The sequence below is a fragment of the Catharus ustulatus genome, chromosome 20 (genome assembly GCF_009819885.2).
Source record: "Catharus ustulatus isolate bCatUst1 chromosome 20, bCatUst1.pri.v2, whole genome shotgun sequence".
Taxonomy (NCBI): Eukaryota; Metazoa; Chordata; class Aves; order Passeriformes; family Turdidae; genus Catharus; species Catharus ustulatus.
Window position 1 is genome coordinate 4,421,724 of NC_046240.1, and position 12,969 is coordinate 4,434,692.

General features: G+C 53.3%; 1 protein-coding gene across 2 annotated transcripts in view; it reads right to left on the bottom strand.

The window, feature by feature from the left end:
* Window positions 1–409: 409 nt before the first annotated feature.
* The window catches only part of MGAT5B (alpha-1,6-mannosylglycoprotein 6-beta-N-acetylglucosaminyltransferase B), a 64,065-nt gene continuing 51,505 nt past the window's right edge, over window positions 410–12,969 (bottom strand). Inside the window, exons 12-18 of one of the 2 annotated variants that reach the window (XM_033076430.2) lie at window positions 12,736–12,741; window positions 10,972–11,127; window positions 10,246–10,392; window positions 8,831–8,947; window positions 2,732–2,806; window positions 2,075–2,349; window positions 410–1,007 (exon numbers count right to left, since the gene is read on the bottom strand). In XM_033076430.2, the coding sequence (XP_032932321.1) occupies window positions 809–1,007; window positions 2,075–2,349; window positions 2,732–2,806; window positions 8,831–8,947; window positions 10,246–10,392; window positions 10,972–11,127; window positions 12,736–12,741 (975 nt within the window). In that variant the 3' untranslated portion in view covers window positions 410–808. The remainder of the gene's footprint in view (window positions 1,008–2,074; window positions 2,350–2,731; window positions 2,807–8,830; window positions 8,948–10,245; window positions 10,393–10,971; window positions 11,128–12,735; window positions 12,742–12,969) is intronic. The other variant, XM_033076431.2, reaches the window with a different exon arrangement.

Here is a 12,969-nt window from a genome sequence, read left to right on the forward strand (position 1 = left end):
GCTCTTCAGCTGCTCTGCCCTCAGTCAGTGCCCACCAGGAACTCCTTTGGGTGCTGCAGCTCATCCTCCCCTCTGCCCACTCACCTGAATCCTGAGCAGCCCCTGTGCCCTCCCCACCACCTCCAACCACCCCTGGGGATGTTCAGCTCTGTGCATGGCCCAGCAGGGGGAAGAGCAGCCTGGAGGCTTGGGGAGCACTTTGGGCACCTCTGCCCTGCCTGGAGACCAGCAGCTTTCCCAGGAGCCCACCCCAATCCCAGCCCACAGTGGCTCTGTGAAATCCCCCACGTCTCCATCTAACCCAAAACTCTCCTTGTGCTTTGTGCTCCCCCAGCTCCACATCCACCAGCCACCAGCATCACCCCTGTCCCCCCAGTGCAGCTCTGCCCAAGAACTCCCACAGCAGGGCTGGGTGTGGATTCCCCTTTAATTTACCACTTGTCAGGGTGAAGGTTAAAAAAAAAAAAAATTCAATAAATAAAACAACTTAGGATGCTTGAAGAAGATGAAAACCCTGAAACTGCAGTCTGCTGGTGGCTTGTCCCGTTGGCAGAGGAGGGGAAGGGTGTCCCCAGCCCCTCTCTGCCCACCAGCCCATCCCAGTGCCACCAGGTCCAGGTGGGTTCGGACGCGGTCGGACGATGCTCCTCGGGAAGGAAATGACTCCAAAGCTCAGGACAGCTCGTTCCCAGTCGGCTGCCGGACAAAACAACCCCAGAGTCCGACAGCCCCGGCTCACCCGCCGGCAGGGACCTGTCCCAGCTCCTCGGAGTTCTGAGGAAAAGCCAGCCAGGGTGGGGACGCCGTGTCACAAGCAGTCCCTGCACAGAGCCACCTGTCCTTGGCGGAAGTCGCGGCAGGGGCACAGGCGCCGGTACTTGGTGTTGTAGCCGGCGCAGCTGAAGAGCAGCGGCTCCTTCTGGAGGTAGCACTCGCGGACGCCCTCGGCCACCGCGGGGTACAGGTGGTTCATCTCGAACTCGGTGCTGTCGCACGCGATGCTGAGCCTGGGGGCAAGGAAAGGAGGTCAGGGAGGTGAGAGGCCTGCTGGGGGTCACTGAAGGGTTTTGCCTTTCCTGGGGAGGTTCCTTTGCTAAGGGTGGGGCAGATCTGTGCTGATCTGTGTTTGGCACCCCTTGGCTACACCTGAGTGCTTGTCACCAGCCTAACACGCCAGGCAGGAAGGGGCAACTCAACCCTGCAGCCCAGAGATGGTCCCAACCCAGGGCCAGGCTGGATGGGGCTTGGAGCAGCCTGGCATAGTGGAAGGTGTCCCTGCCTATGGCAGAATCACCCTCAACACCCCACCCAAATCTCAGGAGTTGGACCCATTGATCCTTGTGGGTCCCTTCCAGCTCGTGATGTTCAATGGCTCTCTCACAACCCCTTGCTGACCAACAGCTCTGTCCACTCTCCATGCTGTCTACTACTGCAGACAACATTCCCTGGAAGGGACAGGGGATCAGTGAATGCCCAAATGTTCCCTGTTAGCTGGGATTAGCCAGAAAACTGGGACAGGCATCAGCAACAGCAGAAATGCCCAGTGTGGCTTTCAACACCCATCCCCTCCCAGACAGAACAGCAGCACCAGCACTGCCCTCCCACCAACCCTTCTCAACTGAGGAGTCCCTGAGCCAGCTTGCTTTAAGGTCTGGAGGAGGATGGCAGGGGCAAAGAGGGAAAGCCAGGCCCCAGCTCTAATTCATGACATAAAAATGTCAGTGGGACACGCGGTGCCTGCCTGACCAGCGTGACAGCACCGGCAACGCTCGCGTTTTAATTGCCCAGAGAGCAGCAAGGAGCCCAGTGGCAGATTTATACTCTATTAAAACTTCACCACTGTGTGTTCAAAATGCAGTTTTATAGAGAGAGACTTTAAAAAGGAGAGGAAGGGGTTGGAAAGAGGCAGAACCGTGCCTGGAAACGCTGTTGTTGCCTGCTGAGGAGTGAAACCTTGCACTGCTCATCACTTGGAATTTGGGAGGGCAACATGAGGAAAATGGATGCAGGGGAGCAAAGGGAACATGGTCTGGCTGGTGGACCCCACAAGCTGGCTGAAAAGGCCCCAACTCACTGGAGAAACACCTCCTCCTTGTTGAGGAACCTGAAGAAGGTGGGCTCGCAGACCAGCCCGCGCCGCCGGCACGTCTCGGTGCACGTGTGCTGGGGCTCCGACACCCACACCTGCAGAGAGCCCACCGGGGGCCAGGCCTGCGGGGCCCAGCCAGCACTGGGGGACCACACCAGGTGGGTGGAGTTGGGGGACAGGGCCAGCGGGCTGGGAGGGCTTTGCATAGCAGCACTCTTGGTCTTGGGAGACGCAGGAGCAGATGACGTGGTGCAGAAATCCTGGTGGGAGAGAAGACAATGGGTCAGTGCCCTGAGATGTTAACAGTGGGGAAGGGAGGCTGCTGGTGGGACAGGAGGACACTTGGGATGGTGACTTTGCTTGTCAGATAGAGGCCACCTGCATGTATAGGTGACATCTCCTGCTGTGGGGGATGAACCCCTTCTTGTCTCACCTTTTCTTCTCCCAGTGCTGCCTTACTCTGATGCAGCCCCAGCACCTCTGGTCCATGACAAACCTCCCCCAGCCCCATCTCCTGGTGCTCTCTGCAATCAGGGCACTGCCTGCACAATGCCCATGGGACAACAGGGATGCTCCCCAGGGAGGAGAGGGAAAGTTGAGGACAGAGATGGTTCCCCAGGGAGGACAGGGATTCTCCCCAACCTGGTGCTGAATGTAGGCGTGGATCCGCTCCAGCATCCCCTCGCAGGTGTACTCGTAAGGCAGGTAAGGATCCACCTGTGGGGGGCAAGAGCAGAGCACAGGCAGCAGCTGGGGACAGCCTTGCCCTGCCCTGACACAGCAGAACCTTGGGCATGGCTCTCCCACCCACCTAAGGTCATTAATCTTTTGGTGTCTGTCCACCAAAGCAGCAGGGGAGAATCCTAGGGCTGGAGAAACCTCACAAGCCATAAAGTGATAAAGTGAGAGGAGTAGTTTGGGTTCAACCTGCTGGTGAAAATGAAATCACCCTGTTCTGCTTTAGTCTCCCTTTTCTCCGCTTTCAGCAAGTTATAAAATCAAATCAGTTTCCATCCAATAGGTCCCTTCAAGCTAAAGCATGAACTGGTTCAGCCCAAGGAACACTCTGCACCTGTGGGCAAGGGAGGAGCAATCTCACAATACAGGGGAAGAGGCAGAATTGGAAAAGATGGAAAGATTGGAAAAGATGCCAAGCTAACCCAGAGCAAGAGCATCTCAGTGCTGCCCCAGGGCTGGTCTGGCATCCTCTGCTCCCCTGACCTCAGCACATCTCTGACCACTCAGACAGGAAGGTCCAGGCTCAAAACTGGCCAGGAAAGGGCAGGGCTGGGACTGATTGTGCACAATCCAGGGAAGAACATCTCCCTTTCCCCACTGCCATGTCACTGAGGGTTTGCTGCCCAGTGCAGGTGGCTGTGATGGGGTGGAAGCTATCGTCTCTGCCAGTCCCAGGGGCTTGGTGGTCCTGGGATGGGGCAGGGAGGCAGGAGCTGGGTGACCTCTGGGATGGAGCCCACAGGGATGTCAGTGCTGTCCCTGCACCTCCACGGCCAGAACTGCTATTTACAGAGTCAGCAGTGCTCAAACCATGGCATAGTTTCAGTGTGGGTTACTCCCTGTTCTGGGAGTCACCTCAGAGACATCTCCTCTGCATGGTGGCTCAGCAGTGTCCCCACATGAGCTTGTCCCTGGCACTCTGGTGGCACAGGTTCCAGGGCAGGCAGGAGAAGGCAGGAGCAGGCAGGAACAGCCAGGAGCAGCCAGAAGCAGCCAGGAGCAAGTAGCAACAGCCAGGAGCAGGCAGGAGCAGCCAGGAGCAGGCAGGAATGGCCAGGAGCAGACAGGAACAGCCAGGAGCAGACAGGAGCATGCAGGAACAGCCAGGAGCAGCCAGGAACAGGCAGCCAGGCTCCCTGCCCTCAGCAGGACCAGTGCCTGCCCACTGCCCCCAGGTCTGTAGTGATTTTCCCACGGGAAGAGCACTTCCACAAGGGCTGTGATTGATGCCTCTTTTCCCTCTGGAACAAATTCTTTTTTAAGGAACCTTCTGCCCTGAGAGGACATATTTTTCCACACTTCCTTATTTTTCCAGAGGGATGTTACATGAGGTGCAGGGCTGGTGCATGCTAGGGGCCAGTCCTGGGACTCTTTTCCCCTTGTGTATCTCCGCAGAGCTTTATTCAAAAGGATTAGCAGCAAAACCACCCAAAGATAATTAATCCAGAAAACACTGCTGCTTCTATTTTCTGAGCTCTGCACCTCCAAAATAGCTATTTCCTTTTGAAGTACCTGTCAAAACCAAGCTCAAAGGCTCAGTCTGCTGAGAGCCCTCTAAGCATCTCCCTGCCATAAATATCCCACCTGAGATCTCAGCCAGGCTGGAAATCACAGCTGCTTCATCTAATTACAGATGTGCAGGCTAATCAGGGCTGACACAGTGACAGGCACCAATCCTGCCTCTGAATTCCTGATGGGCTCTCAGTTAAGTGGGACAGAGCCTTTCAAAGCAAAATTGGCTGTCTTGCTTTCAGAGGCAGGCTGGGGCTGCCTGGCACCAGTTTGGAGGAGACAAACCTTGCTCAGCATCACCAGTGCTCAGTCTCATCTCACCCCTGTTTTTATGGGGGGCTCTTCCCAGGACCCCCTTGTGCCAGGCATGGTGCAGACATAATTCCAGAAACAGTCATCCCCCAAAACACTGCAGCAAGTTACACAAAGCCTCCTTGTGCCTGCACATGTGTCCAGAGGTGATGCTCCAGCTTCAATCCCACCTCTCCACAGGCTCCCAGGTCCCTGGGGGATCCCTGGGCACCAGGAATGGGCTGGAACCCACTGCAGCCCTTTCTCCCTCTCAAGGGGTCTCCCAAAGGCTCTCACTTCCCTCTGCTCCAGGTTTTGTTAGGATTCAGCTCATGCACTCAGGACTGAGAAAATGCCAATTCTGAGAAGATAATTGTTTAATTAAAATCTGACAGGCTCGGCCTCTTCTACCAACAGCCACGTTGGTAATGGCACTCCTCACATCAGGAGCTGTCCCCTGAGCCCTGGGAAGGAGGAGCAGGAGAAGGAGGGGGGTTCTGAGGTGGGGATCACTGCATCCCACCACAGAATGATGCACAGGATGGCATGGGAGGGAATGGAGGGGGTGGTAAGATGGACTTTGCATCCTTTCCTCAGGTGGGGAACACAGAGCTCAACCCATCAGCCAAGCAGGGAGTTACTGCTGTCCCATGGGGATGCCACCACGAGAGCCCTGGGTTTAGAATCTCCAGCTGGAAGGGAGAATGAAGTCTCCTTCCTTCCAAAGGAAAGGAGAGCGGGGCAGAAAAAAATCTGAACGTCATCAGCCAAATAAGTAGAAAAATAATGCAATTCTGTGCTGGCACGTAACAGCAGGCTGGAACATTTTAACCAGCTATTTTCACTGTGATGTTTAATGTGCTGCTCTTTCAGGCACAGGCTGAAATGTATAATTTTCCATTATAGTCCTGTATGTTTGACTTTAATATAATGAAGCCTTCTCCCTTCACTACACCAGAATATTGGGTCTATTAAATTGCTTGTGTGAGGACTGGTTTTGACAATGGGAAAAGCTGAAGGGCCAGAAAATGGTGGTGCTTGCAAACCTCTCTCCTTTTCCAGCCTCTAACCCCAGGATAACAGAGGGAATCCATCACTGGGACAAGCCTGCATCCTCACCTTTCCCAAGGGGACACCACTTGTCCCTCCCTTTCCCTCTGCTGAGATTTGATCTCTGGGGTACAGGAGTTTGGTGCTTCCCTGGCTTTAATTTTCCTTATAAATAGGTCAGGGATGCAAACCATCAGGGAAACCCAGAAGTGCTCCAAGTGAGATGAATGGCAGACACAGCCTGCCAAAAACCTTGCCCAGCAGCTGGAGGGTGACCTGGAGCGGGTGTCACCTCCAAAAGGATGAGAGAGGGCAGCACAAGGGCTGCTCTTGGGGGAGAAAACACAGATTGCAAACCCAAGCCACGTCCCAGGCATGATTCAGCTCTGCCTGCAGAAGGAAGAAGTTTCTTTGAGGCAGAACTGGGTTGGGAGGGACGAGGGCTGCATCCCAACTGCTCTGTTTGCACAAAGGCAGCCCTGAGCTTGGGGAGCTCTGCCAGCCCAGCAGAGCTGGGGGATGGCACAGCCTGCCCTGAGCTGCAGCCTGGGCTCAGCAGGAGAAACTGGGGTGCTGCAGGGACACTGAAATATTGCTGAGGATCAGCAAATCCCCCTTGGACCACAGCAGGGCCAGCTTGTTGTCAGCTCATCCACGCCAGAATTGCTGCCAAGCAATGAAGCAGCTCCCAAATTCCCAGCCCCTGGTCCCCAGCACAGCTCCCACCCAACAGCAGAACCAATCTTCCCACAAGATCCCATATCCCCAAAAATGTCTGACTGAGTTCTGGCCTAGAGGATGTAAAACATCTGTGGGATGTGTGATTTTTCAGTCATATGACAACTAAAAAATCCCTCAATAAAATAAATTTCGGGTCAGTTTTCAATTTCCAGTGTTTTCACCCATCAGGGAGGGGGAAAATGTTGTGTTTCAGGTTCAATCTGTCTGAGTTGGTGAAGCAAAGGGAAATGCATCATTTCAGATCCAGCATTCCTTTCAATAAATTGGCAGGGTATTTCCAAACAAAGGCAGGCAGATGGGAAACAAAACCATAGTATTTCATTCCAGTAATTTTGAAATGAAATGTTTTGACAGAAAAAAATAAATTGATGGTGGTTATTCTGAAACACAGACAAATTTATTAGATATGCCAATAACAGAACACCCCATTTTGCCTTCAAGGGGAAAAAAAAAGGAGTCATGAAAAGAATTTCTCCAAACTCCAGTAACTGGCTGGGAACAGGAACACTAAATTGCCCAGCTACCATTTCTGCTGCTCCTCCTGCTAATGCCCTTGTTTTCAATTCCTGCTGTAACAAACAGTATTTTAAAGACAAGATACCCATGGACTCCTGGAGCCAAAGCCTATAATAAGGGTTTTAAACCTGTAAGGTAGGTCAATTTTTAGGCTTAATTGCCTTGACAGCATCTCTAATAAAGCAGACCTTTCTATTTAAAAGATAAAAAGGGAGTGGGGGGACAGGCTGCTCTAAGTTATTCACACTCACTCTCTGCTCTGCTCTGGGAGGATTTATACATCTTTAAAACCCCAGAGAGGTGAATTGTGGATTAACTCCTTGGTGGGAAGGAATCCCTCCTCTCCAGAGTGATCCTGTGTCACAATGCAAATGGGGCCTCAGGGACTGGGGTTCTTCACCTGAGGCAAATTTAGGAATTCCAGCAGATGAGGGTGATCCCAGAGGCTGGAATGCTTTGTGGGAGGGCTCTACAGAGTGGGGGGGTCCTGATCCCAGAGTGGGAATGAGGAGAAGAGCTGAGACAGGAGCTGGGTTTGGGCAGAACAGGGATGGGCACAGCAGGAGCACTCTCCAGTGAGTGCCCAGTTCTGGACACCCTGCCCAGAGCCCAGCACACCACCAAACCCTTCCCTAAAATCCTTTAATTTGTAACCACACCATTAAACACCTAAATGACCTGGTGCACATCCAGTGAACACTGCAGCAGCACAACACAGCCCAGGAACCAGCACAGCCCCTCTCTCCATCCTCAACCTCACCCTTCTTTAATTATTTCAGCAGCACCAGGCTTCAGTCCTTTCTTCTCTTCTGGAAAAACTGAACATTTCCTTCTCTCTCCCAAAACAGCTCCTGGCCTCCCACCCACAGCAATTCCTTCACTTCAGGGCTGTCTCCAGCCCAGATGGTGGAGGGTCAAGCTCTGACAGCTGGCCTGGCAGCACAGCAGCAGGGATGTCATTATTTTTAATTTAATTCTAATCGAGATACGGGAGTGAATGTGCAAAACAACAACTGTTTTCCTAAGTCAGGATTGATCAGTCTTTACAAACTCACAGGGAAAATGAGTGTGAGGTGAGGAGCTGCAGTGATCACCCTCAAGGAGGGGAGACACAGGGTGACAGCATCACCTGAATCAGGTCCCCAGATTGCCACAGGCACCCACACTGCAGCTTTAATGCAGGGAAAAGCAAGGGTGACCCTTCTCTGAGCAGCATCCCACCCTGAACCCTGAGCCTGGGTTCATCCCTGTCCTCCAGAGAGGATGGCTCAGCCCAGGTAAAGCAAATTGCCAGCAAAATGGTTATCAGCACCTTCCTCCCCTCCAGGAAAACTGACTTTAGCCATTTGGACAAAGTGAAAGGCTCCTGCCACAGGGTGGGAGGTAAATATTCATGAGGAGTTTCCAGAGTGGGCACAGCAGGAGTGCTGCCTTCCCTGGGGCTCTCCCCTTCCTCACACCCCTCACAGAGGCAGCTCCTCAAGTTATTCCCATCATTTGCTCCATCCAAAGGTAATGATCAGCGAAATGGGGGAAAGGAGCTGCAGAGGGCTGTGGCTCTCTGGGTTAATCTTTGTTATCACAGCTCCCAGAACTGCTCTACACCTCCAGCAACCTCAGCCTCCTGCTCCCAAACCTTGTGTCAGCCTCTCCTTGCTCCAGGCTTACCCACAGGGACCCAGGGGATCCCTCAAAGGCACAGCTCTGCCCTGGGGAAACACCTGCAATGCTCAGTGCCAAAGCAAGGTGTGCCCCTGGGGCTGCAGCAAAAAAATCAAAAGGAGAAAGGGAAAGAAATTAATGTCTGAAAAAGAGAGCCAGGCTCCACCATCTGCTGCTGCTTGTCCAAAGCCAACAGCAGGGAAGTGAGCCCAGCACTGCTCTGAGCTGTACCTGTGTCCTCATGATGGTTTTGATGGCAGCTTCGAACTCCTCGGAGTTGTTGTAGTCAACAGTCCACACGTGGGGCTTCCCAATGAAGTCCTCAGCATAGGGGTGCTGGGAGGACACCTGAAACACAGCAGTGCCAGCTGGATTCTGCCATCCCTGCTGGAATGGCTGCTGCATGGCAGGAGGAGCAGCAGCCTCACAGACACACTGGGGTTTCACCCACTGCAGCAGGGACTGCTGGAAGGAGCTTTCCTCTGGATCCAGGGGCTCCCCAGCCTCAGGGTGATGTGCAATAATTCCCACTGGGTTGGGATGCCCCATTCCCATCAACACTGAGTTCCTTTGGCAGCATGGAACATCTCCATCTCTGTAACAGGGACCATTTAACATTGACCTGAGCCATTCTGTGGGATGGTAAAAAGGCACCAAAGCAGGAAAGGAGTGTGAAGGCACCACACTTCCAGGTTTGTTAGCTCTAGAAACAAGGCAGGGAGAAAATTCATTGCCACTGAAGGCTGGGGAAGTCTGGCACTGGGAGAGGGCAGTGCTGGAAGCTGCATCACCCTGATGCCACAGAGCCCACACACTGGTGCTCCACAGCTGCTGACACCCCTGCTTCTCCTGGGCTGCCCACCCAGGTGATTTCTGGGATCTTTTCTTTCAGCCCTGATCTCCTCTGGGAAGGGAAGAGAGAGGTTGTGAGCAGAGGAGGTGTTTTGGGGGCACCACAAAGCAGCACAGTGGGAGTGAAGCCCTGCCAGCTGGAGGAGAGCTGTGGTTTATCCTCCTCATTTCTTTCCCGGCAGATTGATCATCTCTGTCCCCTCTGGCACAGAAACACCCTGAGGCATTTCACAGCCCTGCCTGGCTCCAGGCTGAGCTACAGCCCCAGCCCCACGCGAATGGGTGTGAGCACCAAATCTGGGGGTGCAAGGACAGCCCAGTGCATCTGCACACCCCCAGCTCCCTCCCTGCTCACCAGGGAGCCTTGCACTGCATTATCCACTTCATTAATAATAAAAGAGGCAATTTTCTCAAGCCTTTAACTTTTAAAGAGTTCCTGCTCTACTTAGATTGAATTCCCAGCGATGGGCGAGCCTGGGAGGGATTTCAGAGCCCTGCCACCCTGTGCAGGTCCTGGTGTCCCTCTGGGGGGACAAAGGGATGAGCAGGGAGCATCCCCTGGGTTGGGAGCAGGGATCTGGGCTGCTGGGGAAGGACTGGGGGTCTGCTCCTGCACCACCTCCTCCTTGGAACCCCCAAACCTGCAGCAGAGCCCCTTCTGTGCAATCAAATCCCAAACGGGGACCCCACAGAGGAAATATTGCTGAAAACAAGGAACCTCAGCTTTGGAGCTGCTCCTCCCCAGGCTGGCCCAAGGCCTGGTGCAAAGGAGGGGCTGCAGGGAGCACACTTGCCTCTCTGGAGGTGGGCTTGCCGCGGAAGAACTCGTGGTTGAGGGAGCTGTGTGGCGGGTGGAAGCGCGCCTGCAGGAACACGCAGCCGTTGGCGATGGCCTCCAGCGGCGCCGGGCCCTCGTACGGGAACCCAAAGCCAATGAAGAGCTGCAAGGCACAAGCACAGGGCTGCACACTGATTCTCCACACAGCTAAACCCACCAGCATTCCTGCTCTGCTGCCTGCTCCTGCATTCTAACGGGGTTCAACAAACTGGGTTCAAAATCCCCCTTTTGCATCAAGCACAGCTCCCTTTGCACACCCATGGAGTGTCCAGGAGCTGTGAGTTCCCCCATGGTGCTTCCAACCTGCCTGCATGGAGCAACATTGCTTTGCCAAAGCTGTTTGGGCTGGTAAATCAGGAATATTTCCCCCAGGCACCAGCTGAAGACACAGGGATGTGCCCACACCCACACACCCCAAGAATCTCGTTTATTTTTATCACAGCTATAAGGTGAAAAAAAAAAAAAAAACCACAACCCACCCCACTCAGCAATAAATGAATTAATGAGCAACTTTGTGCTCTGCCTGTGGACAGTCTGCAAGGAGAACTCCTCAGACACATCTTGAGCTGCAATGTGCTCTGCTTGGTTCCTGCCTAATTATCCAGCTGAGAGCTCGTGGTTAATTATCCCAGTTGGGAGTGCACAGGTCCTGGGGACAGGGTCCTGGGGTGCCCTCACCCACCTTGGCCTTCCTCAGCAGCTGCTGGAACTCGTGCTGGGGCAGCAGCCCGTGGTTCTTGACGAACGCCGGCACCTCGGGGGGCCTCTGTGTCTCGTAATAAACCGTGCCATGGATCTCCATGTACTTGTTGAGGATGGCCAGGAACTTCTCCTTGCCCTGAGGAGGGGGGCAGACATGTGAACTACACCAGAGGATGGGTCTGACCTCCCCCCGTGGTTATGGGGGGTTTGACTCTCAAACTGCTGCCCCAGAGCACCTTCAGGCAGACCCACAGTGCAAAATCCTCACCAGCCCCTCCTCATTCCTTGGAAACACATCCTGGGCTGCCCCAGATTCTGGGCTGCAGGATCCATCACTTTGATCACCAAGTTCCTGCCTTCCCTGTCCCCTCCAAGCACAACTTCCACTCTGGAGCTGCTGAATTAAAGGCTTCCGAGGTTTGGAAGGAAGTCTGCAAAGACCAGAGCTTGCTAATAGCCTCTTATTCCAAGTAACAAGTTCCAAGGGTTTTCTCATTCAGATTTAATCCTGTTTCACTACCTGGAAAATGAAGGGGGTAATCAATTTTCTTCTCTTGGAGGCTTCCCTCCTTTTGCTCCAAAGCAGCATTTTATTTTAACAATTTCTCTACTGTAGATTTTTTTTGCTTGAAAAAACCACAAAGGGCCCATCCTTTGGATGCTGGATTTTCCAGTGCAGCAACAGCCCCAAAAGAGCAAAGACCAGGGGGAATAAGGAGTTATAAATGAGGAATTTGAGAAAACTCTGTATGTTGCCTTAAAGCCTCCTCAAATGCTGTATTTCTGCCCTCAGCCATGGATCTCTGGAATTCTCCAAGGCTCTAAGGCTTTCCCAGCTTATTAAAACTTCCACTCCTATTGTGAGCCAGAGGCAAGATGTTCAGAGGGGTAGGAAATGAGAAATAAAGGGAAGGGAGCTTTAATGAAATGTTCCTAAATGTCAAAAACATTCTGCTCTGGAGAGGGTGTTTGGTCCAAGGCTGGTAAATAAGCACCTGGCTCCAAAAGATGGAGGTGGGCTTTGCCTTTCTAGACCTCAAAACCACTCAAAATAAGGAAAAAACGCCTCTAGTCCCTTTTTATATTGCACAGAGTGGTACAAGGGAAGCAAAGGCCAGGCTGCCTGGCCTCAAGGAACCATCAAGCCCAGCCTCAGCCTCTTCACCCAGGAATAAATGACCCCAAATATGCAGTTTGGGGGAAAATGATGTTGTTTGTGAGTTCTGACTCAAAACAGCAAATGACTGTAGCACCTGGGGTGGAGGGAAATGTCCATTTTGTGGTTTGAACTCTCTTCAGTGCCTTCCCAAATTACCTTCACTAAGCTCCAAGGAAACTTCTGGGTAAGAAAGGGCAGGGGAATGGTAGAAAAATACGACAAGATGTTGCAGTTCTCCTAAAAGGAGGTTTAGTGGGTTTCAGCACGGCTTTTAGGGAGCCCCAAGCCAGGCAGAGACAGAGGGGATTTGCTGTCAGAGCTGGGGAGGGATGGAAACCCCACAAACACCAGCAAAGAGGAGATGGCGTGGCTGGATCCTTGCTCATCACAAGCATCCCTGCTAATTAGCAGCTGCTAATCAGGAAATCTGGGAAGGGGGGAGGAACAGCCCCCCCTGCAGCAACCCACAGCAATCCCAGCAGCTGCACAGGACCAAGCCCACGTCAAGGCAAAGCCGACTCTGACAAAAACCTTTTCTCTCCCGAGAAGAGGCAAAGCCCAGCAGCAGCTGGTGTGGTACAGTACCTGCAACTGGAGCAGCCCCAGGCGGTGCACAGAGGGAAAAATAGAAATAAATCAACAGACAATGAGAATTAACTCCTTTTTACAGCCATGGAAGGAAAAGCAGCTTGCTAGCTCTGGATTAGATGGAGATGCAGGGGGGTGTTCTGGGGGCTGGAGGGGCTGTCCCCATGCAGTGACCCACCCCTCTCCCCCAGTGATCCAGGCTCAGGGAGAACAACCCCTTTTCACAGAGTG